The sequence below is a fragment of the Peromyscus leucopus genome, chromosome 11 (genome assembly GCF_004664715.2).
Source record: "Peromyscus leucopus breed LL Stock chromosome 11, UCI_PerLeu_2.1, whole genome shotgun sequence".
NCBI lineage: Eukaryota > Metazoa > Chordata > Mammalia > Rodentia > Cricetidae > Peromyscus > Peromyscus leucopus.
In genome coordinates, this window is record NC_051072.1 from 53,670,054 (window position 1) to 53,686,777 (window position 16,724).

Consider the following 16,724-nt stretch of genomic DNA (forward strand, 5'->3'; position numbering starts at 1 on the left):
GAGGCTCTTGCTTGTGCTTGGGTGAAGTTTTGTGTTTGGCAGGGGGTAGAAATCCATCTGGGCCGCATGGGATTGATGTGATGTCTAGAGAGTCTAAATGCTGCTCCATTCATGTTTTTGTTTCCCTTTGCGGGGGAGGGGGGGTGCTGTCTGACCCCTCACATGCCTTCATTTCTAGTGGGGTATTTCCAGAACAAATTGGATGGGCCATCACCATGTCCTAACATTTCTCGGCTGACGGTGTCAACCCTTGGACTGACTAGTCATGGCTGCAGCGTTCCAAGGAACAGATGACTAAATATATGGTTCCGTTTTCTTGTCAAGATTGGGGGTGCTTCCAGTTCACTTTTGGTTCCTCACCCCTTGGGGGCCACCTCTTCTCTCCCACACCCCCGGTGCCTGGAACATGGTCTAGCACTTTCTAGATGAATGAATTCATAGGGGTGACACACCTGATTTTGTCTCCTAGTAGACAGTAAACAGGACCTAACCATCTTCACCAGCCCAGTCTTTCCAAGTTAAACTAGAAGATGGTAGTAATTAAGCATTCTTTTTGACTCTGGGCAGGGGGTGATTATTTACAAGATGTAAGCAGAAAATCTGATGAAAGATGTTTCCAGAACCTCAGGTCACAGAATCACAGAACTGTCTTTTGCTGTTGGTGTCTCATTACTCATTTGGGTGCACTGGCCCTGCCTTTTCGCTGGCTCTCCAGAGAGCTGATTTATTAAGCACTGGTCTGGAGGATCACTTCTAGCTTGCGTTAATCAGAGTGAAATGAAACCCTGGTGTCATTCTGTAGTTCTGTGACTCTCCTGTTGAGACTCCTACAAGGGGACACTGGATCTTTGCAATTCCCTCATCCTGTTGACAAAATCTAGCAGGCACATGGGCTTATACTTTGTTGGGCAAAAGTCTCATTTGCCATCGACAGTTCTTTAAGAACGAAACATTAGGCAAAAAGAAATCTCTTACTTAGTCTATTGTCCATAATGTCTTCTTGTCACTGGGCAGTGACAGGATCTAGCTGGGGGAATGACAGCATGAAAGGGAAGGCCCCAAGTGTGCTGCTGCGTGTGCACCCCCCAGGAAACCATCCCACCTGAGCTCAGCTCTGAGCTTCACAGGAAGTGAGGTCACAGTACCAAGTCACCAAACCCAGATTCCTGAGACACCGAATCCGGCTGTGAAAGAGAAAGACAGAGAGGATGGCATCATTCCTGTGGTCACAGGTCATGGGTCATCCCACGGGTTCTTTAGCACAGCCCCTGGGTCTGCACTCTCAGCCTCGTCTTGGGACTTGTCAGAAATGAAGTTCCAGCTCCACAACTGGGTCAGAAACTGTAGGGTAGAACCTGGCACCCCTTTCAGGGACCTCACACATCCCGTCTTATTCCGTCCTCAAAAGAAGGTGATTGCTTTTAGATGTCAGCTTGTCTAAGTTAAAGAACACCTGAATAGCTCTGTCTTGGTATGTCTGCCTGGGAGGGTAGTTCCCGGAGAGGTGGGATCTGAGTCAATGAACTGAGAAAGAAGCGCCAACCCACAACTGATGTGGGTGAAAACGACCCGAGGGACATTAGAAAATTGAAAGACAGAGCAGGTGTTTTCCTAGCCTGGAGGTCCATCGTCACCTCCTGCATGCTGCTGCTGCAGGTTCTTAGTGACTCAGACCCCAGCATCGATACATCGGACCCCCCTTGCCCTCTTGCTCACACACAGCATCTTGTGAGACTGCCACCTCCAGCATTTCATCCATCAATGTGCATAACAAATCCCTGTGTCTTTCAATGTACCTGTGTCCCCTGAGTAACTGCCTGATGGAGTGAATGCTGTTGCTTACACCGTGAGGAAGAAGCCGAGGCATGGTGAAGCTCCTAAGCACTCAGATTTATAGCTGCAAAGGGAAGGATCCATACACCTGTCGCCAGGTAGGCTCTGGCTGAGGGGACAGTTCGGTGGGAGAGCTCTTGCCTAGTTATTTAAGTCCCTGGGCTCTGCCCCCCATACTGCAAAACGAAAAACGCCCAAAAACCTATTCTTTTTCTGCTTGAACAGTGTGGTCTCAAACTCTAACGTGGAACAGAGCCCCTGGAGATGGTTATTAACATGCAGGTTCTGATTCTGTAAGTCTGAAAAGAGGCTGTTGGTAGTGCGTTCTAATGAGCTCCCAGGTGTTAACAATACTGCTGATGCACTGACCGCACCCTGGGCATGACTGTGTCCTGAATTACCTCATGGTCCCCAGACCTATAGACCAGCCTCAAATGAGGCTCAGAGAGCCCTGAATACTTGGGGTCCACTAAACCAGGAGGCCTGACTCTTGGGTTGAGGATGGCACATTACACATTTAGCAAAGTCTGGAGAAATGGCTCGGTGTTTAAGACTGCTCACTGCGCTTCCAGAAGACTAAGTTCGGCTCCTAGCACCCATGCCAGGTGACTGACTCCTATAACTCCAGCACTAAAAGACTCTACACCCTCCTGTGGATGCCCAAGTGCACCTGCACTCGTGTATGCAAGCCATTCGTATGCATAATTGTAAAATAAAATAGATTTTAAAAAATCATTTCCCTGAGAAAAGCCATGCAAGCATATCTCTGTAAAGGCCCTTCCAAGTGAGTGCAGAATGTGGAGCCAGCGGCCACCAGCCTGGCAGGTCAGGGACGCTTGACTGAGGGACACCTATAGTATCTGAACATGTCACTGTGGCATTGCAAAGGACAGTGACGCTTCAGCTTTCCCAAGAAAATATCGGGCAGCAGAGGAGAGTGAGCCTGCCATGAGCTGGCATTCACTAAGTCTCGGGGGGAAGACAGCTTGGGATTTGTCTTTTGAATCTTGTGTCACCCTAAACATTCATATGCCCTTTCATCCATGTCCGACCGCTGCCCGCTGCTTGGACATGAGTGACGTTTTGAATGTTGTTCAGATAAAAAGGAAGAGACGCTGTCACACCGCCTATTAGGTTCACAGCTGTAACTGTGGGGAAGAAGCCTGCAGCCCCCCCCCCCCCGCCCGCCCGCCAACACACACACACACACACACACACACACACACACACACACACACACACACCAGGATCAGCATCAGTGCACCCAAGCCGCTGTCTGTCCTGGTGTTGTAGGTTGCTGAGAACTAGCTCAGAATACATAAAAGGAAATAAGCTGTGGCGGCAGCGGTGGCGGCGGCGGGAACTGAGCTCCTGGATGCTGACGAGGTGTCTTGTTCTGTGGCGGGAGGCTTTTCTGGCAGGGCTTTTGAGGTGTGTGAATCTGCAAGTGGGTTTGGAAACGACAGCAGACTGAGAAAAGATCTTTGATCTGTGCATCAGAGCCTTTTGTTTCTTGAGAAAATGCTCATCATGGTGTTTCCACTGAGGAGAGATGATCAAAGATGTCTGCGTGACGCCATGATGCCACTTACGGTCACTTCACTCCGGGCACGTGAAGGAGGGTCTCCAGGGACTCGGTTCCTGTTGTCAGAGCTCTGCACCCAGTACTTGAGCTTGGTTAAGCACCAAGTACTTAACCAGAGTTCTGTCACATCCAAGAAAGCCTTCGTGTTGTAGTAAATAAGAATATTGATTATTTTTTAAATTGTTTAGCAAGTCAACTCTGTGAGCTACCCTGGTTATTTAAGCAAATGATATCTTTGTTCATCCCAACCATCTATTTACTGATTTCTGTAATATTTGTGTGGCAGAAGAAACACAGAAAAATTTGATAGTACACATAAATCTGAGTTTGAAAATAGTGATCAGGGCTGAGGAGATGGCCCGGTGGTTAAGAGCACTGACTGCTTTTCCAAAGGACTCGTGTTCAATTCCCAGCACCCACATGGCAGCTCACAACTGTCTCTAACTCCAAGATCTGACACCCTCACACAGACATACATCCGGGCAAAATACCAAAGCAAATGAAATAAAAGTAAATAAATTTAAGAAAGAAAAGAAAAATGGTGATCAAAACTTCCCTTCAATATAGCCAGCATTATTTTTAAATGACTGTACTGGTTATTTTTCATCAATGTGACCCAAGCTGGAGTCACCTGGGAAGAGGGAACCTCAAGTGAAAATTTGCCTCTATCAGATTGTCCTGGGGGTATGTGTGTGTGTGTGGGGGGGGTCATTTCCTTGATCAACGACCAATGTGGGAGCGCCCACATCTCTGGGCTGTAGTCCTGGATTGTATAATGAAGTAGGCTGAGCAAACCACAGGGAATAAGCCCATTAGCAGCGTCCCTCTGTGGTCGCCACTTCAGTTCCTGCCTCCAGCTTCCTGCTTGAGTTCCTACCCTGACTTCCCATGACCTGAGAGTCAAATAAACCCTTTCCTCCCCAGGCTGGTTTCGATCAGGGTTTTATCACAGCCACAGAGAAGCAAATGAGGACAATGACCGAGGAGAATTGCTCTCACTTCCCATTTTATTACAGATGTGTGGATGGATACGGCACTCTTTGTTTATTAAAACATGCCGTCCATTTTAGGATGAGAGCTACAGTACGATGTGCCCTAGAGACGCTCTCAGAGGTTCAGAGAGCCAAGGCAGGGCTAATGGTGTGCTCCAGTATTTGGTGGTCTTGATTTCTCACCTTTATCAGACTTGGCATTATCAGAGAATAAGGGTGCATTTTTTTTTCTGTACTGTATTTGCTTTTCACTTTTTTAGAAATATGACACTTGACAGAAATTGCTTTATCTGTTTTTTCCTGTGAAACTTTTTATGAATTAGTGTTTTTAGTGAGAGAAGTATTAAGTATAATTAACAAAGAGCAATGTGATGGCCCAATCATTAATAACGATGTCTTCGCCACAGGTGTAAGGTAAGGACCCCAGTTAACTCCAGTCTCTTATGGATTCATCTTAGACCTAACAGCCACTACGCCCCAGACGCTGTTAGCACTGGATACACAATAGCAATCAAGTTAGACATAGCCTCCATTCCCACTGCAGGGGACAGATTAGTCAGAGAGACAAGGTTACAGACTGTGTTAAATCACTAAGAAGAGTCCACTGGGAGCAAGTCACTGAAGGGCTTGACCTCATGAGGGACTGAAGTGGGAGGCAAGTGTGTGAAAACCTTCCTGGTGGGAGCCACGTGAGAGCAAGACCAGCCAAACAGGGCGAGAGGAAGAGAGCAGACTGAGAAACTCCCCCGCAGAGGCTGGGCCCATATGAACTGGAGACAACAGAAGCGTCAGAGAATGAGAAGATAGAAAGGTGGCCAGGAGAGCCTGCCGCTGAGAGCCCGGGGGAGTGTGGCTGTGCTCAGTAGTGCAGGTGGGGAGCCAGCCGGAGCCAGGGCCCTGGTAGTCTCACTGCCTGCTTATATATGCATTGCTGAGGCCAATGAGAAGAGGACGTTTTTGTTTTATTTTGTTGTTGTTGTGAGACAGGGTTTTTCTGTGTAGCCCTGAATGTCCTGGAATTCACTCTGTAGACCAGGCTGGCCTCAAACTCAGAGATCTACCTGCCTCTGTCTCCCGAATGCTGGGATTAAAGGCATGCACCAGACAATACTTTTTTAGGAAAAGTTTATATATAAAAAATTTTGTGATAAGTTTAAAAGTTTTTAAAGTGTTTTTTTAATAAAAAATTGGAAGGCATATAAGTGACTACCCATTCCCTCACACACTACCTCAGTACAACGTGAGCATGTGACTCTGTCATGATTCCCTCTGTGGTCCTGAAACCACCCCTCATTGCCCCCCATTGTCTTATGGCTTACCGACTACTAAGTGATGGGCACACATCAGTGTAGCTCACTGCTTGTCCTAACGGCATGCATAGTAACTAGGGTTTAGTAATGGTTTTTGTTTCTAAGGTAGAAAAGGTACAGATCTTATAGTTTCTCTTGAGTTTGACGAAGAACATAACTCTAACTCCCTTATCATCAGAAAACAACCGAATTTTAGCCTCTCACAAGTTCCCCTGAAACCCTCTATAGCCTGTCCCTACCTACACCCCTTCTCTTGCTGCTCCAATAAGGCCAACAAGGCCTGTTCTACAATATCAGGCTTTCTAGAGCTTCACGCAGTGTGTTCTCTGCAGTCTGCCTCCTTCTGATCACCAGCTTTCTGAGATTCATCTGGGTTGTGTGCATCAGCAACATCTTCCTGTTCATTTTGTTATTTGTTTGTTTGTTTGTTTGTTTTTCAGTATATTATCCTGTTAATGGAGCCCTGGGCTGTTTCCAGCCTTGGGCTTCTTTGAGCATCCTTGAATGAGTTACTTTTGTGTTGAAACATTTTTGTATCCCTGAGGTAATATTTTGTCATGGAGCTGTTCTTATAAATTGGTACAAAAGAGCCAGACTGGGTATTTATTCAAAGGGATTGCGTGATTCTATCTTCCCCCCTCCCCAACATGTGAGTATTCCAAGTGTTTATCCTTGATGGCTGCTTCTCAGCTATTCTGTTGGGTAAGGGGGGGATATGATCTTCCTTTAAATGTAGAAAATCATTTATTCAAGGACTTGATGGAGATTCATAAAGCCAATGGGAATCCCTGAAAATGTGGAAAAAATATTAAACTCAGTGTCACTGAAACTTACCCAGCTTCATGACATCTGGGATTTTTGTCCCTTGTAGGATAATCTAAGAATGTCATAAACCCTTTCCACTTACCAATTTCTTTTTATCCAAGATAGGTACAGAAAATAGGTATATAAGTCATTTACTGATAATAAATCATACAGAGAATTTAAAGCAATTCTTTACTATATGCATACTTTTAATGTGTGTTAAAGACAACAGCAAATTTGCATACTAATTAGATTTACATAAAGGACTAAATGTTGGCTGAGCATTCAATATTGCAGAACACAGATCATTTTCCAGGTTTTTGAGGGTCGGTCAATATTTTAATTTTATAACCATCAATGTTGAGAATGGCCAATTCACAAAAATATATAGTACAAAATGATAGAAGCATGCTTGGGGCCATTTCAGAAGTTATCAGATATCCTGTCCTAACCCAAATCAGAATTCAGGAAGATTTGCTGAGACTTGAGTGTGGTACGCTGGTCTCAGGGAGACTTTGCCTGCTAATAGTTGAGAGCACTTGGACTGTGAAGGATAAGAAGAGAAAGGCCCATGCCACCCTGATCTAAGCTGACTTTGTCACTAAGACAATAAAATCATGATGTTTTACTCACTTTGAAAACCAAACATCCTGGCACAATGCAGGCCAAGGAAATACTAACTGATACTTACATGCTGAGGAACAATGGGAGGATCATAGCAAATCTTTTTTTCTGTAATTAATGTTTCCATCAGAGCAGAAAAAAATAGCAATCCATAACATACACCAGCCTGGAGTCTGAGCTGAGGTGCGGCACGCAGCGCTGTTGGCACCATGTGGATGGTGGTGTGTGTAGTGCAAACTGCCCAAGTTGGTGTTCTGGACCAAGGCTTTGGTGAAGTCATGTGATGCAGTACAAGCAAGTGCTGCTGGAACATCTGGATTGATTATGTGCTATTTTGGAATTAATTTTGGTCCCTGTGCATTCAGAAAGCTTTTATTATTGCCAAATATTTCATGCTTCCCACATTCCCATGACCCCATTCGCCCATATACAATTGTAACCCACAGTTTGAGACGTGTGGGTCTAAGGGAACCCAAGAGGCTTTCACACCACAGTAAACTGAGAGTATCGATTGTAAAGGAATATTTTTTAAGAAACAAAAGACTCTGAAATTGTACACATATACAGAGAGAGAGAGAGAGAGAGAGAGAGAGAGAGATTGTAATGCTTTTTGGAGTTGAGCATAATTACAGGCTGAAAGTGTAGCTCCATGATAGGGAATTTGCCCTTCATGTCCAAGGACCAGAAACTATCTCTAGGACTATGAAAAAGGAAGACCCAGCCAGAAAGGGAGGGTGGATCGTGTGAAGGTGAGCATAATCAGGGATTAGTAAATAAAGCTTTTAAGCACAGGGCAGCAAATTTTGTGGAAACCTATGATATTTTAATTAAGGGTTTAAAATTATAATTATACACACACATACACACAAACACATACACAAGCTGCAAGCTTCAAAGACTTGCTGGAAAATCACAGGTCTGAGCTCTGACTGTTTTCACGGACCGAGGACAGTAGAATTCACTGCAGAAACTATCGCTTTCAAAGCCTGTGGCTCTAGCAGCAGCGTGTCTTGTCACCATGCCCAGGCATTCCTACACAGAAACACACTACATTTTAACCTTGACAAGAAGGAAAACGTGTGTGTGCTAGAGAAAGGGACAACCCTGAGGATGGGGAATCCTGATCTTGCTAAAAGTACGTGACAAAGCTCATACCTTCCCAGAATTCTGGGGAAAGGCTCTTTGTGCTGATCTGTGAGATAGTTCCAGGCTGTAAGATGATAAGTCAGGCCTGGGACAATGCGTTGGAGCCCATTGCCTGAAGAGCTATATAACAGGCAATGGGCTATCAAACTAGAGAAACCATGGTTAACAGTTCTGTGCACTACCTGTGTGGTAAAGCAGGCAGGGCACCAAACTTTAAACCTCAGTTTCCCGGCCATGCATGTCCAAGGGAATGGTTTGTAATGATGCAATTGTAAGCAGAAAGCTCCAGCCTCGGCTAACACAAGAAACGGCTGTGGGACGAAGTTCATCCCTCTCCCTGCCCCTCAAGTCCCTGAGCCTCTCCTGGACCCCTCAAAGATTATGGCGCTACCCATTCCTTGCTTGTATTCTCCATGAAATCCACTAAGGGTTAAGAGGGAAGTCATTTTGGAATAATTCCTCCTGAATTATAAACTTAGATCTCCGGGAGAGATTCTTATTCTGAGTGGGGATTTTTTTTTTCATCCATGTGAATCCTGTAAAGTGAGGGTACTCAGATGAAGCATGTAGATCATCAGTCAGAGAACTTCATCTGAAAAGCCCAAGCTTGATGGGATGTGACAGGAGGGGAGCTCCCCATTGTCCTCTGTGCAGAGGATGGTAAAGTGGGTCCCCAACATAGCATCCCGGGCGGAGGCTGATACAGCCTGGAAGACTGTTCTTGTGAAGCATGGAGGGGCTCTAGCCCCTGCTGCTGGCAGTGGGTACAGAGCCCACCAGAGAGGCCCGTGTGCTCATGTGGAGGCAGCAAGTTCAGCTCAAAGCACCAAGCGTTAAACATTGTATGTGGAGAAAGATGGGCCAGAGCCATCCCAGCCAATGGAACTATACCTGTCCTCTACCTCCCTGGTCCACCCCACCCCACCCCTCAGTGGCTGGGACACATTTTTAACCCCCAATTAGAACTGTGCTGGCTCCAATCTAGAGAGAACACATGACCCACAGTGTTGGCCATGGGAGCCATTTTGATGAGCTGTGAGCCTATGAGAAATGAGAGAAGAGAGTTTGGGGGCGTTTATTACTGGTTTTGTTTTTTATAATATGGGAATCCATGGGCTTTGCTCCTAGAGGTGTATGTATGTTAATTAAAGACAGAAAGCTTTTAAGCAAGAGCTGACTGAGGAGAAAGAATGAGGCAAGGGTTTTTATTCATATTGAACATATAAAAATGTGCGTTGAGCTTGGTGGCTTTGTAGAACATAGTCTTTGTTCCTAAAGGAAAACATGAAATGATATTCATGGAAGAAATAATAAAAGGTGCCATAATTATGGGGTGAGAGTCAACAGTCATGACTAACATGACCGAGATATCACAGGTGGGCCATGGGTTCTGTATGGACATTGTGTGAAGATGTGAAATGGACCGAGTAGAAGGGGGTTGCAGGAAGCCTCATTTTAACACCTCAGTTGGCCTGCCTGTTTCTGTGTGTTTGTGTGCATGTTTATGAGGGTGTGTGCATACAGGTTCACACATGGATGCCTGTGGAGGCCATAAGTGGATACGAGTTTCTTCCTAGTCACTGTCTACCTTATTTTTATTTTATTTATTTATTTATTTATTTTTTTGTGAGAGGGTGTCTCACTGAATCTGGAGCTTATGTATTCAGTTTGACTGGCTGGCCAATGAGCTGCAGGGATTTGCCTCTCCCTACCCCACAGCACTGGGATAACAGACACACATCACCACATCTAGATTTTGATACAGATCCTAGATATCTGAACTCAGAACTTATGTGGCAGGCACTTTACCAACCAAACTATCTCCCCAGCCCTACCCGGTTATTCTCCAATGGTTCAATGAAGCCTGCGACATTTTGCCTATTTGTCTGACATAAGGAAGCTTCCCGGCCATCACAGATGATGCAAAGTCACGCTAGTCTTCCTTCACTGTCAGTCCCCTGCATTCGCCTGTCTAGTGAAAACTTAACCTTGCCTCTGCACTGAGTGCTGCACAGGCTGACTGGCCCGAGCGCTGGGTGGAAGCAGATGGATTTAGCAGCGAAGCAGTGGGATTCTAAGTGTGAATGGCAATGTGCCCGCCAGCAGGGCCTTGGGCAATTGTAAATGCAAGAGATGCAGAACCCATGAAAAGCATGTGTGTTCTTCCTAGTGTTGATGACTTCGTTGGGTCATTTGGCTGATGTCTATTGAACATTTGCACCAAATCATTAGCATGAAGCAAACCTGATAATGAGAAAAAGAAGTAGGTGCAAAATGGCAGCTAACGTTCAGGCCTCGTGAGGAAATGGTTCATCAATTGACTCTGTCAGCAACTGAGGAACATTTCAGGAACAGTTCTAAGAAACAGAAACTTTAGCTTTATGCCGGAGTTTGTATTTCAGAGAACAAACATGACCTGCCTGAAACAAATAGGTTGCATATCAGGTTATTAAAATCTGACTTGAGTCCTGGCCTTTGTCCTTCCGCATTTCTACAGACTGTCAAGATGAGCTAGCTAGCAGGAGGTTTAGGTCTGCCTGGAGAGTTCCTCCCTTGGGCCCTTTCCTGCTCTTAGGCTCCTGACCGAGTGTCTGAAAGCAATAGAGCATTTGTGGTCTTACACTTGGCGTGTGTCTCTCATCCCGTCATGCAATGCGTGCAACACCTTGCTTTCTGGAAGTCTTCAGAGCCTTTTATCTAAGTTGTGGAATTCGACAAATGACATACAATCTCTCTCTCTCTCTTTTACCCAAACTTCGGACTGACTCTAGATTCACAGGATCCATCGTGATTCCGGGGATAACTCCCAAACAGGTGAGAGCATTGAATGTTTACTCTCTGCTGAGGGGCGCTTGGTCGACCCAGTTTATCTTTGCTCGGAAGGGGTTCAAGATGACATTTGTCATCCTAGAATGGGGACTGCTAGAAATCTAAGTGCTGGTATTGGAGGGTTAGAGAGCCCGAGGGGCAGCAGGAATCCTTTACAAATCATCTCTTGGTTTGTGGCAACCTTCCCTCCTAAACCCCTCCCCTTCTGGGTTTTTCTTTTTTTTAATTGGCTAGAGACCATGTAGAGCAGATGAAGCCAGCATAGACTGGTCTGGGGGAAAGGCAGACCATCAAGGACCGGTGAGAGAGCACAGTTAGGGATTACCCATGTTCGCATCCCTTTCTCAGTAGTAGTTGGTGACTGCTTTTCCAAATGGAAATGTGGCTGGACGCTGGTCCAGGAGGCTAAGCACTGGGTTCCCATTTCAGCTCCCTACTCATAGCTTAGACCTTGAACAACACTCAGATCTCTGGTTTCTTTATCTACAAAGTGAAAGGGTGACTTGGTGCACATCTACTTGGTGGAAAGCCTAGAATTATCTGACCGCTGGAGAGGGAAAAAGTTAATTACGAAAGCTTTGCAATTCTTTCTCCTGTAAGGATGGCCATCAAGCATTCTCTTCTGCCTGGGCACCTGATTAGACCCTGGATTAGTTGTACAGTCCTTCTCCTTGATTCCAGAATGATTACAGTTAGCCTACACTGAATGAATTCATTTGCACTTTCTGGCCTTCAGAATTTCACTTGCAAAGTGAATTAACAGCACCTGCCTCGCTGCTGTGATGACCAAAGAAGATGCACTTAGCTGTAGACCATCTTTCTTCTTCTTTCAAATGTTTCCTAGGCCAGAACAGCCTTGAATGGTACAATGACGATTCATGTACGGGCACCCTTTCTCAAATACTTCCATTAATTTTTATCACATTTAGAAGGTACTACCAAAAAAGCTGCAATAAGCATCCCCCTGTCCCTTATAGTGCCCAGCATGACCTTGCACATCACAGACACTCAGCCAATGCTCAGAGGTCCTTCATCAGTTAAAGGTCTCCTTCCTAGGAAGCGTACGGTCCACTGCTTATCAGCTCTTTGACCTTGTCCTACCTTCCTCGTCTTTACAGCCTCAATTCCCTGTGGGTATACTGGGACTAGGACTATGTAGCCTTCAGAAGGGATGTAATTGTTAAATGAGATCAATGTTATATTTAAAATACACAGCACAATGGCTGACACACAGTAGGTTCTCAGTAAGTAACTATTTTTAATGGGAGGCAGAGTCCCTTTGCCATTGAGTTCTTTTCTATGATTAAAATTTTTACTTCATTCTATGGGCATCTGTTAAGAATGAATAATGACTCAGGCGGTGGTGGCGCACGCCTTTAATCCCAGCACTCAGGAGGCAAAGGCAGGCAGATCTCTGTGAGTTTGAGACCAGCCTGGTCTATTGAGTGAGTCCCAGGACAGCCAGAGCTATATAAAGGAAAAAAGGAATGAACAATGAATTCTCTAATTTAAATGCACCTCACTGAAGAAAAACTTCTTCAGACATAACCAGTTCTGTTGCTACCAAGTCTTAGAATCTAAAAGACGAAATCAGGAGGAATCATAGCATCTAGCTTTGAATCATTTTTGTGTGTTGTACAAACGAACCAATGTACCTGATAGCAGGTACACTCTGTAGCCTTACTGTGTGGCAGGCACTGTTCTAAGGGCTGTTGGGGATTAACTCGGGTACGGCCCACAATAGCCTCTGAATGAGAAACTGTAATTATTCCCTTTGCAGACGATGAGACACAAAGTTAAGTCACGTCTCCAAGGCTGTACAGCTACTCTTTGGCAAACTAAGCCAGAACCAGGACACTTTGCCTCTAGGGTTGTTTTCTTCAGTTTTAGGTTGCCTCAACCTTTTTGGTACCACTGGCAACTCTTACGGAAGTGAGCATTGTGGCACCGTGCTGGTTTTCCTGCATTAAATCCTGCTTTAATGGCCCCTGAGAACTGCTCTCATCCTGCTGGGTCTTGAGTTGCCTTCTCTTCGGAGTGGTTCTGTCTTAGGGCTACACTTCTCTTCTCATTCAGGAGTTACCCGCAGGAAGCGAATGTGCCCGCAGTGCACATTTCTGAGGCCAACACTGTCACCTTGGCATCTTTCAACAACCTGGTGCTCATTGGTGATGTGTGATTCTGGCATCAGCACCATAGAACATTTCAGTGTTGAGTCCCCCTTCCCATGGTCAGCAGGACATGGTCACTTGATGAATCCACTCCCAGAGAAGGTAGATGGACGCCTAGATGCCTGACTTTCAGAAGTGTCCCAAACTTGTCCCACCTAGCTTCTCAATGCAAATATCTATGGATTTCATTAGGAGTTTATTTCTCCCTGACTGTTCTCCTAAGAGCTTTCCTACCTAGGCGAGTAGAGTCAAGATGAACCCCCCAAAACATTTCCTTTAAGTTTTATTTTCAGGATGACATTTTAGTTATGGAACTAAATAACCCATAATAAGCACTGCTTCCACAATGTAACGTAGTCCCAGAAGAAAAAGACATTGTTTTCGCACTAGATCATGTTGTATGTGACTGATCGTTTTTGTGTTGATTTGAAGAGAAAGTAGTTTCTCGATTCTTGAATTTACTTTCTAGAGTTTCAGATCTTCTTTAGAGCATAAGGGGAAAGGTGTAAGTTCACACTCTAATACGCTGACAGCTGACCTCTGTCTCCTCTGAACTCCCCAGAGCCTCATTCATTCAGACACAAGAGCCGAAGGAAAGAGTCCATTGATGTGAAATCAATATCTTCTCGAGGCAGCGATGGTAAGAAGTTCCTCCGATTTCTTTGACCTTTTGAAAGTGTAGAAAATGACAGAGGGCACGAGCGTACATTTCATCCACATAGAAACTCCAAGGAGAAAAGATTTCAGCTGGAGGAGACTTTTCTTCCAATAAATGGAGAGCATTTTAGGATTTAAGTAAATAAATTCTCTTGGCCTTCTATAGTTGTTTTCTTCTCCCTGAAGGGACCATGGGTTGTTTCTTTCATGGCCCAAAGTGTGTCAGACCACATAATTACACAAGCCAAGCAGTTTCAGCCTCTAGGCAAGGTCATCCTTTGGGGGCTGGTTGTAGGGGCCAGGCTGGGTCCCGGCTTCCTAGACTTAACACACACCCATTAATGAAAGGCCGGACACGGAGTCAGGATCTCACGAAACACTCTGTGAGTTTAATGAATCAAGCCCATGTAACCAGCTGGATTTGTAGGGGTGGAAAGGGCAGCGTCAACCTGCAAAGTCGTTCCTGGGAGTCGGGAGAATGGGAGACACAGAAGCGCCAGGGTCGGCAGGTGTATCTCATTTGGGCCCGAGGGGAAGAGGGTGCCTGGGAAGCTGCAGTGCAAGGACGAGGCAGGGGCAGGGGCTGGGGCAGGGGCAGGGGCAGGGGCTGAGGCTGGGGAAGGGCTGGGGCAGGGCCGGAGCTTCTGGGGCTGCAGAGAGGCTTTGCCATGGGCTGTGCACACGTGAGCACTTGTGGGAGGGCAAAGAGCAGAGGGTCTGAGTCAAATCTGCAGGTGCACCCTTGTGAGAAACAGAGGAATGTGGGAGGAGAGAGAAAATGTGGGAGTGGGTATTCCAGGAGCCAAGAAGGAAAGAGAATGGAGTGGAAGGGAGCTGCGGAGGAACATGAGCTGGAGAGTAGAGAGCGGGGTGTGTGTGTGTGTGTGTGTGTGTGTGTCTGGTTTTCCTGTGGTGCTGAGGATGGAACCCAGGATCTCACACACATTAGGCAAGCTCTGTACCACTGAACCACATTCCAGCCCACATTAGATTGGTTTTAATTTGGCAACTGGAAAGGCAGTTCCAAGGGCCTGAGAAGGAATCCTTAGTCCTGCGATGGAGGGGAGGGTGTGATTTAAAAGAATATATGGAAAGGTCAAGGGAAGGAAGTGACAGACTTCCCAGTCCTTTGGGTCGTGATGGAAGGACTGAAGACCCTAGAGAGAAGCCAGAGAATCTGCAGAGCAGGACAGGCTGGCAGGTGGCATGCAAGTCACAGAGAGCAGGATGATGAGATAGACAGGGTGTTAGTTATTTGGCCACGTTGTGTTCTTACCCTGCAAGGAAATGTCATGAAACACAACAGAATCGGCTAATAAGAGTTTTATTAGAGATAAAGGGACAGAGAGTGTGCAGGCTTGTGGGAGAAGAAGAAGGAACTGGGAACATGGTGCTGGTTTTTTTAAAGGCTGGGTGTGCCCAGGTCACGTCACTACTCCACGCATGTGTGTAGATCACATGGCCACATTACGCGCTTACATCACCATGAAACGTCACGGATCCTGGTCACAGGAGACGCCTTGACCCGGAAATGGCTATCTTGACCTGGAACTGGCTAGGCAGAAGTGTCTGCCTGGCATATGCAAACACACCCGGCCGTGGGGGTGTGTTGTGAACCCTTCACAGAGCATATTAGAGAGGGCAATGGCTGAGGGCATCTGACCCAGGCTGGACCCTAGAGCAGGCTCTGTGGTCCCACACAGGCAAGGTGGGAACTGGGGAGTACAGCAAAGGCTGGCAATGGCTGAACCCCGGGTTCTAGAGCCCCATTGAGGGTGACTCAATAAAGCTCCCCTCTCTGGAGCAGGTCTGACCTCTAGGGTGCCCCACAGGGAAGTTAAAGAGTTGATGAAGACAGGCCTTTAAAGGAAAGCTTCTACTATTTGAATCTTAAACCACATCTAAGAGTCACCTACTCAAAAAAAAAAAAAAAAAGTCATTTTAAAATCAGGCTGTCCCGGTTAGAGTCAGAACCATTAGGTTCTGAGCATCATGAACCTTATGGCCAAGGAAGGAGCATGGCTGGCCAATTCATACAGAGACACGTATTCTCCAGTTCTGACATGGGGTAGGTGCACACTCATGTGTCCTGTGTCTTTGGAAGGAAAAGGCAGGACTATCTGAAAGGGGTTTTAGTGACCATGGGAAAGGGAGTCCTGTGACGTCTCTGGGCTATAGAGACAAGGCATCAGTGTCCATCAGCCTCCTCAGAGTCCCCCTGGGGAGTGGGTCATGCCAAGCCCTCCACCGTCAGACTTTCAGGCAGAGCACCTTCCATGCTTGTGGGCCTGAGTGGTCAGCCCTGTAGGGACAAGGGACGGTCAAACGCACTGAATTGTGGGGAAGAAGGTCCAAGAAGAACAAGGCCTCGTCTATGAGAGGAACTTCTCAGCTATATTTAACCCAAACCAAACCACTGGCTCCAGATAAAACTCCCCTGCCTTCTCTCCAGCTCCAAGCCTACAGAATCGACGCTACCCATCCATGGCGAGGATCCACTCCATGACCATCGAGGCCCCCATCACAAAGGTAAGTGACAGCTGCTACCTCCACTGCACAGTCGGTGCTCAGGCCTGGGTTGTGCTCTAGATCAGAGTTAACAACCTCGTGGGAAAGACAGGTATTAAGCAAACACATAAAAAACAAACATGGTTACACGATCCAGTCAGTGCCGTGAAGGGCTCTGGGAAAGACGTCAGAGCAGGTCTAGAGGAAGACCGGGGGAAGTCATGTTTGCAGCAAAACTAAAGCTTGAGAATCACATTGGTGAGAG

The 16,724-nt window shown here is 46.3% G+C and overlaps 1 protein-coding gene across 6 annotated transcripts in view; it reads left to right on the forward strand.

Moving 5' to 3' along the window:
* The window catches only part of Pde8b (phosphodiesterase 8B), a 226,948-nt gene that overhangs the window by 184,103 nt on the left and 26,121 nt on the right, over positions 1-16,724 (forward strand). For all 6 annotated transcript variants that reach the window (XM_028871664.2, XM_028871660.2, XM_028871661.2 and 3 more), the window contains 3 exons: positions 11,066-11,108; positions 13,857-13,934; positions 16,404-16,480. In XM_028871664.2, the coding sequence (XP_028727497.1) occupies positions 11,066-11,108; positions 13,857-13,934; positions 16,404-16,480 (198 nt within the window). The remainder of the gene's footprint in view (positions 1-11,065; positions 11,109-13,856; positions 13,935-16,403; positions 16,481-16,724) is intronic.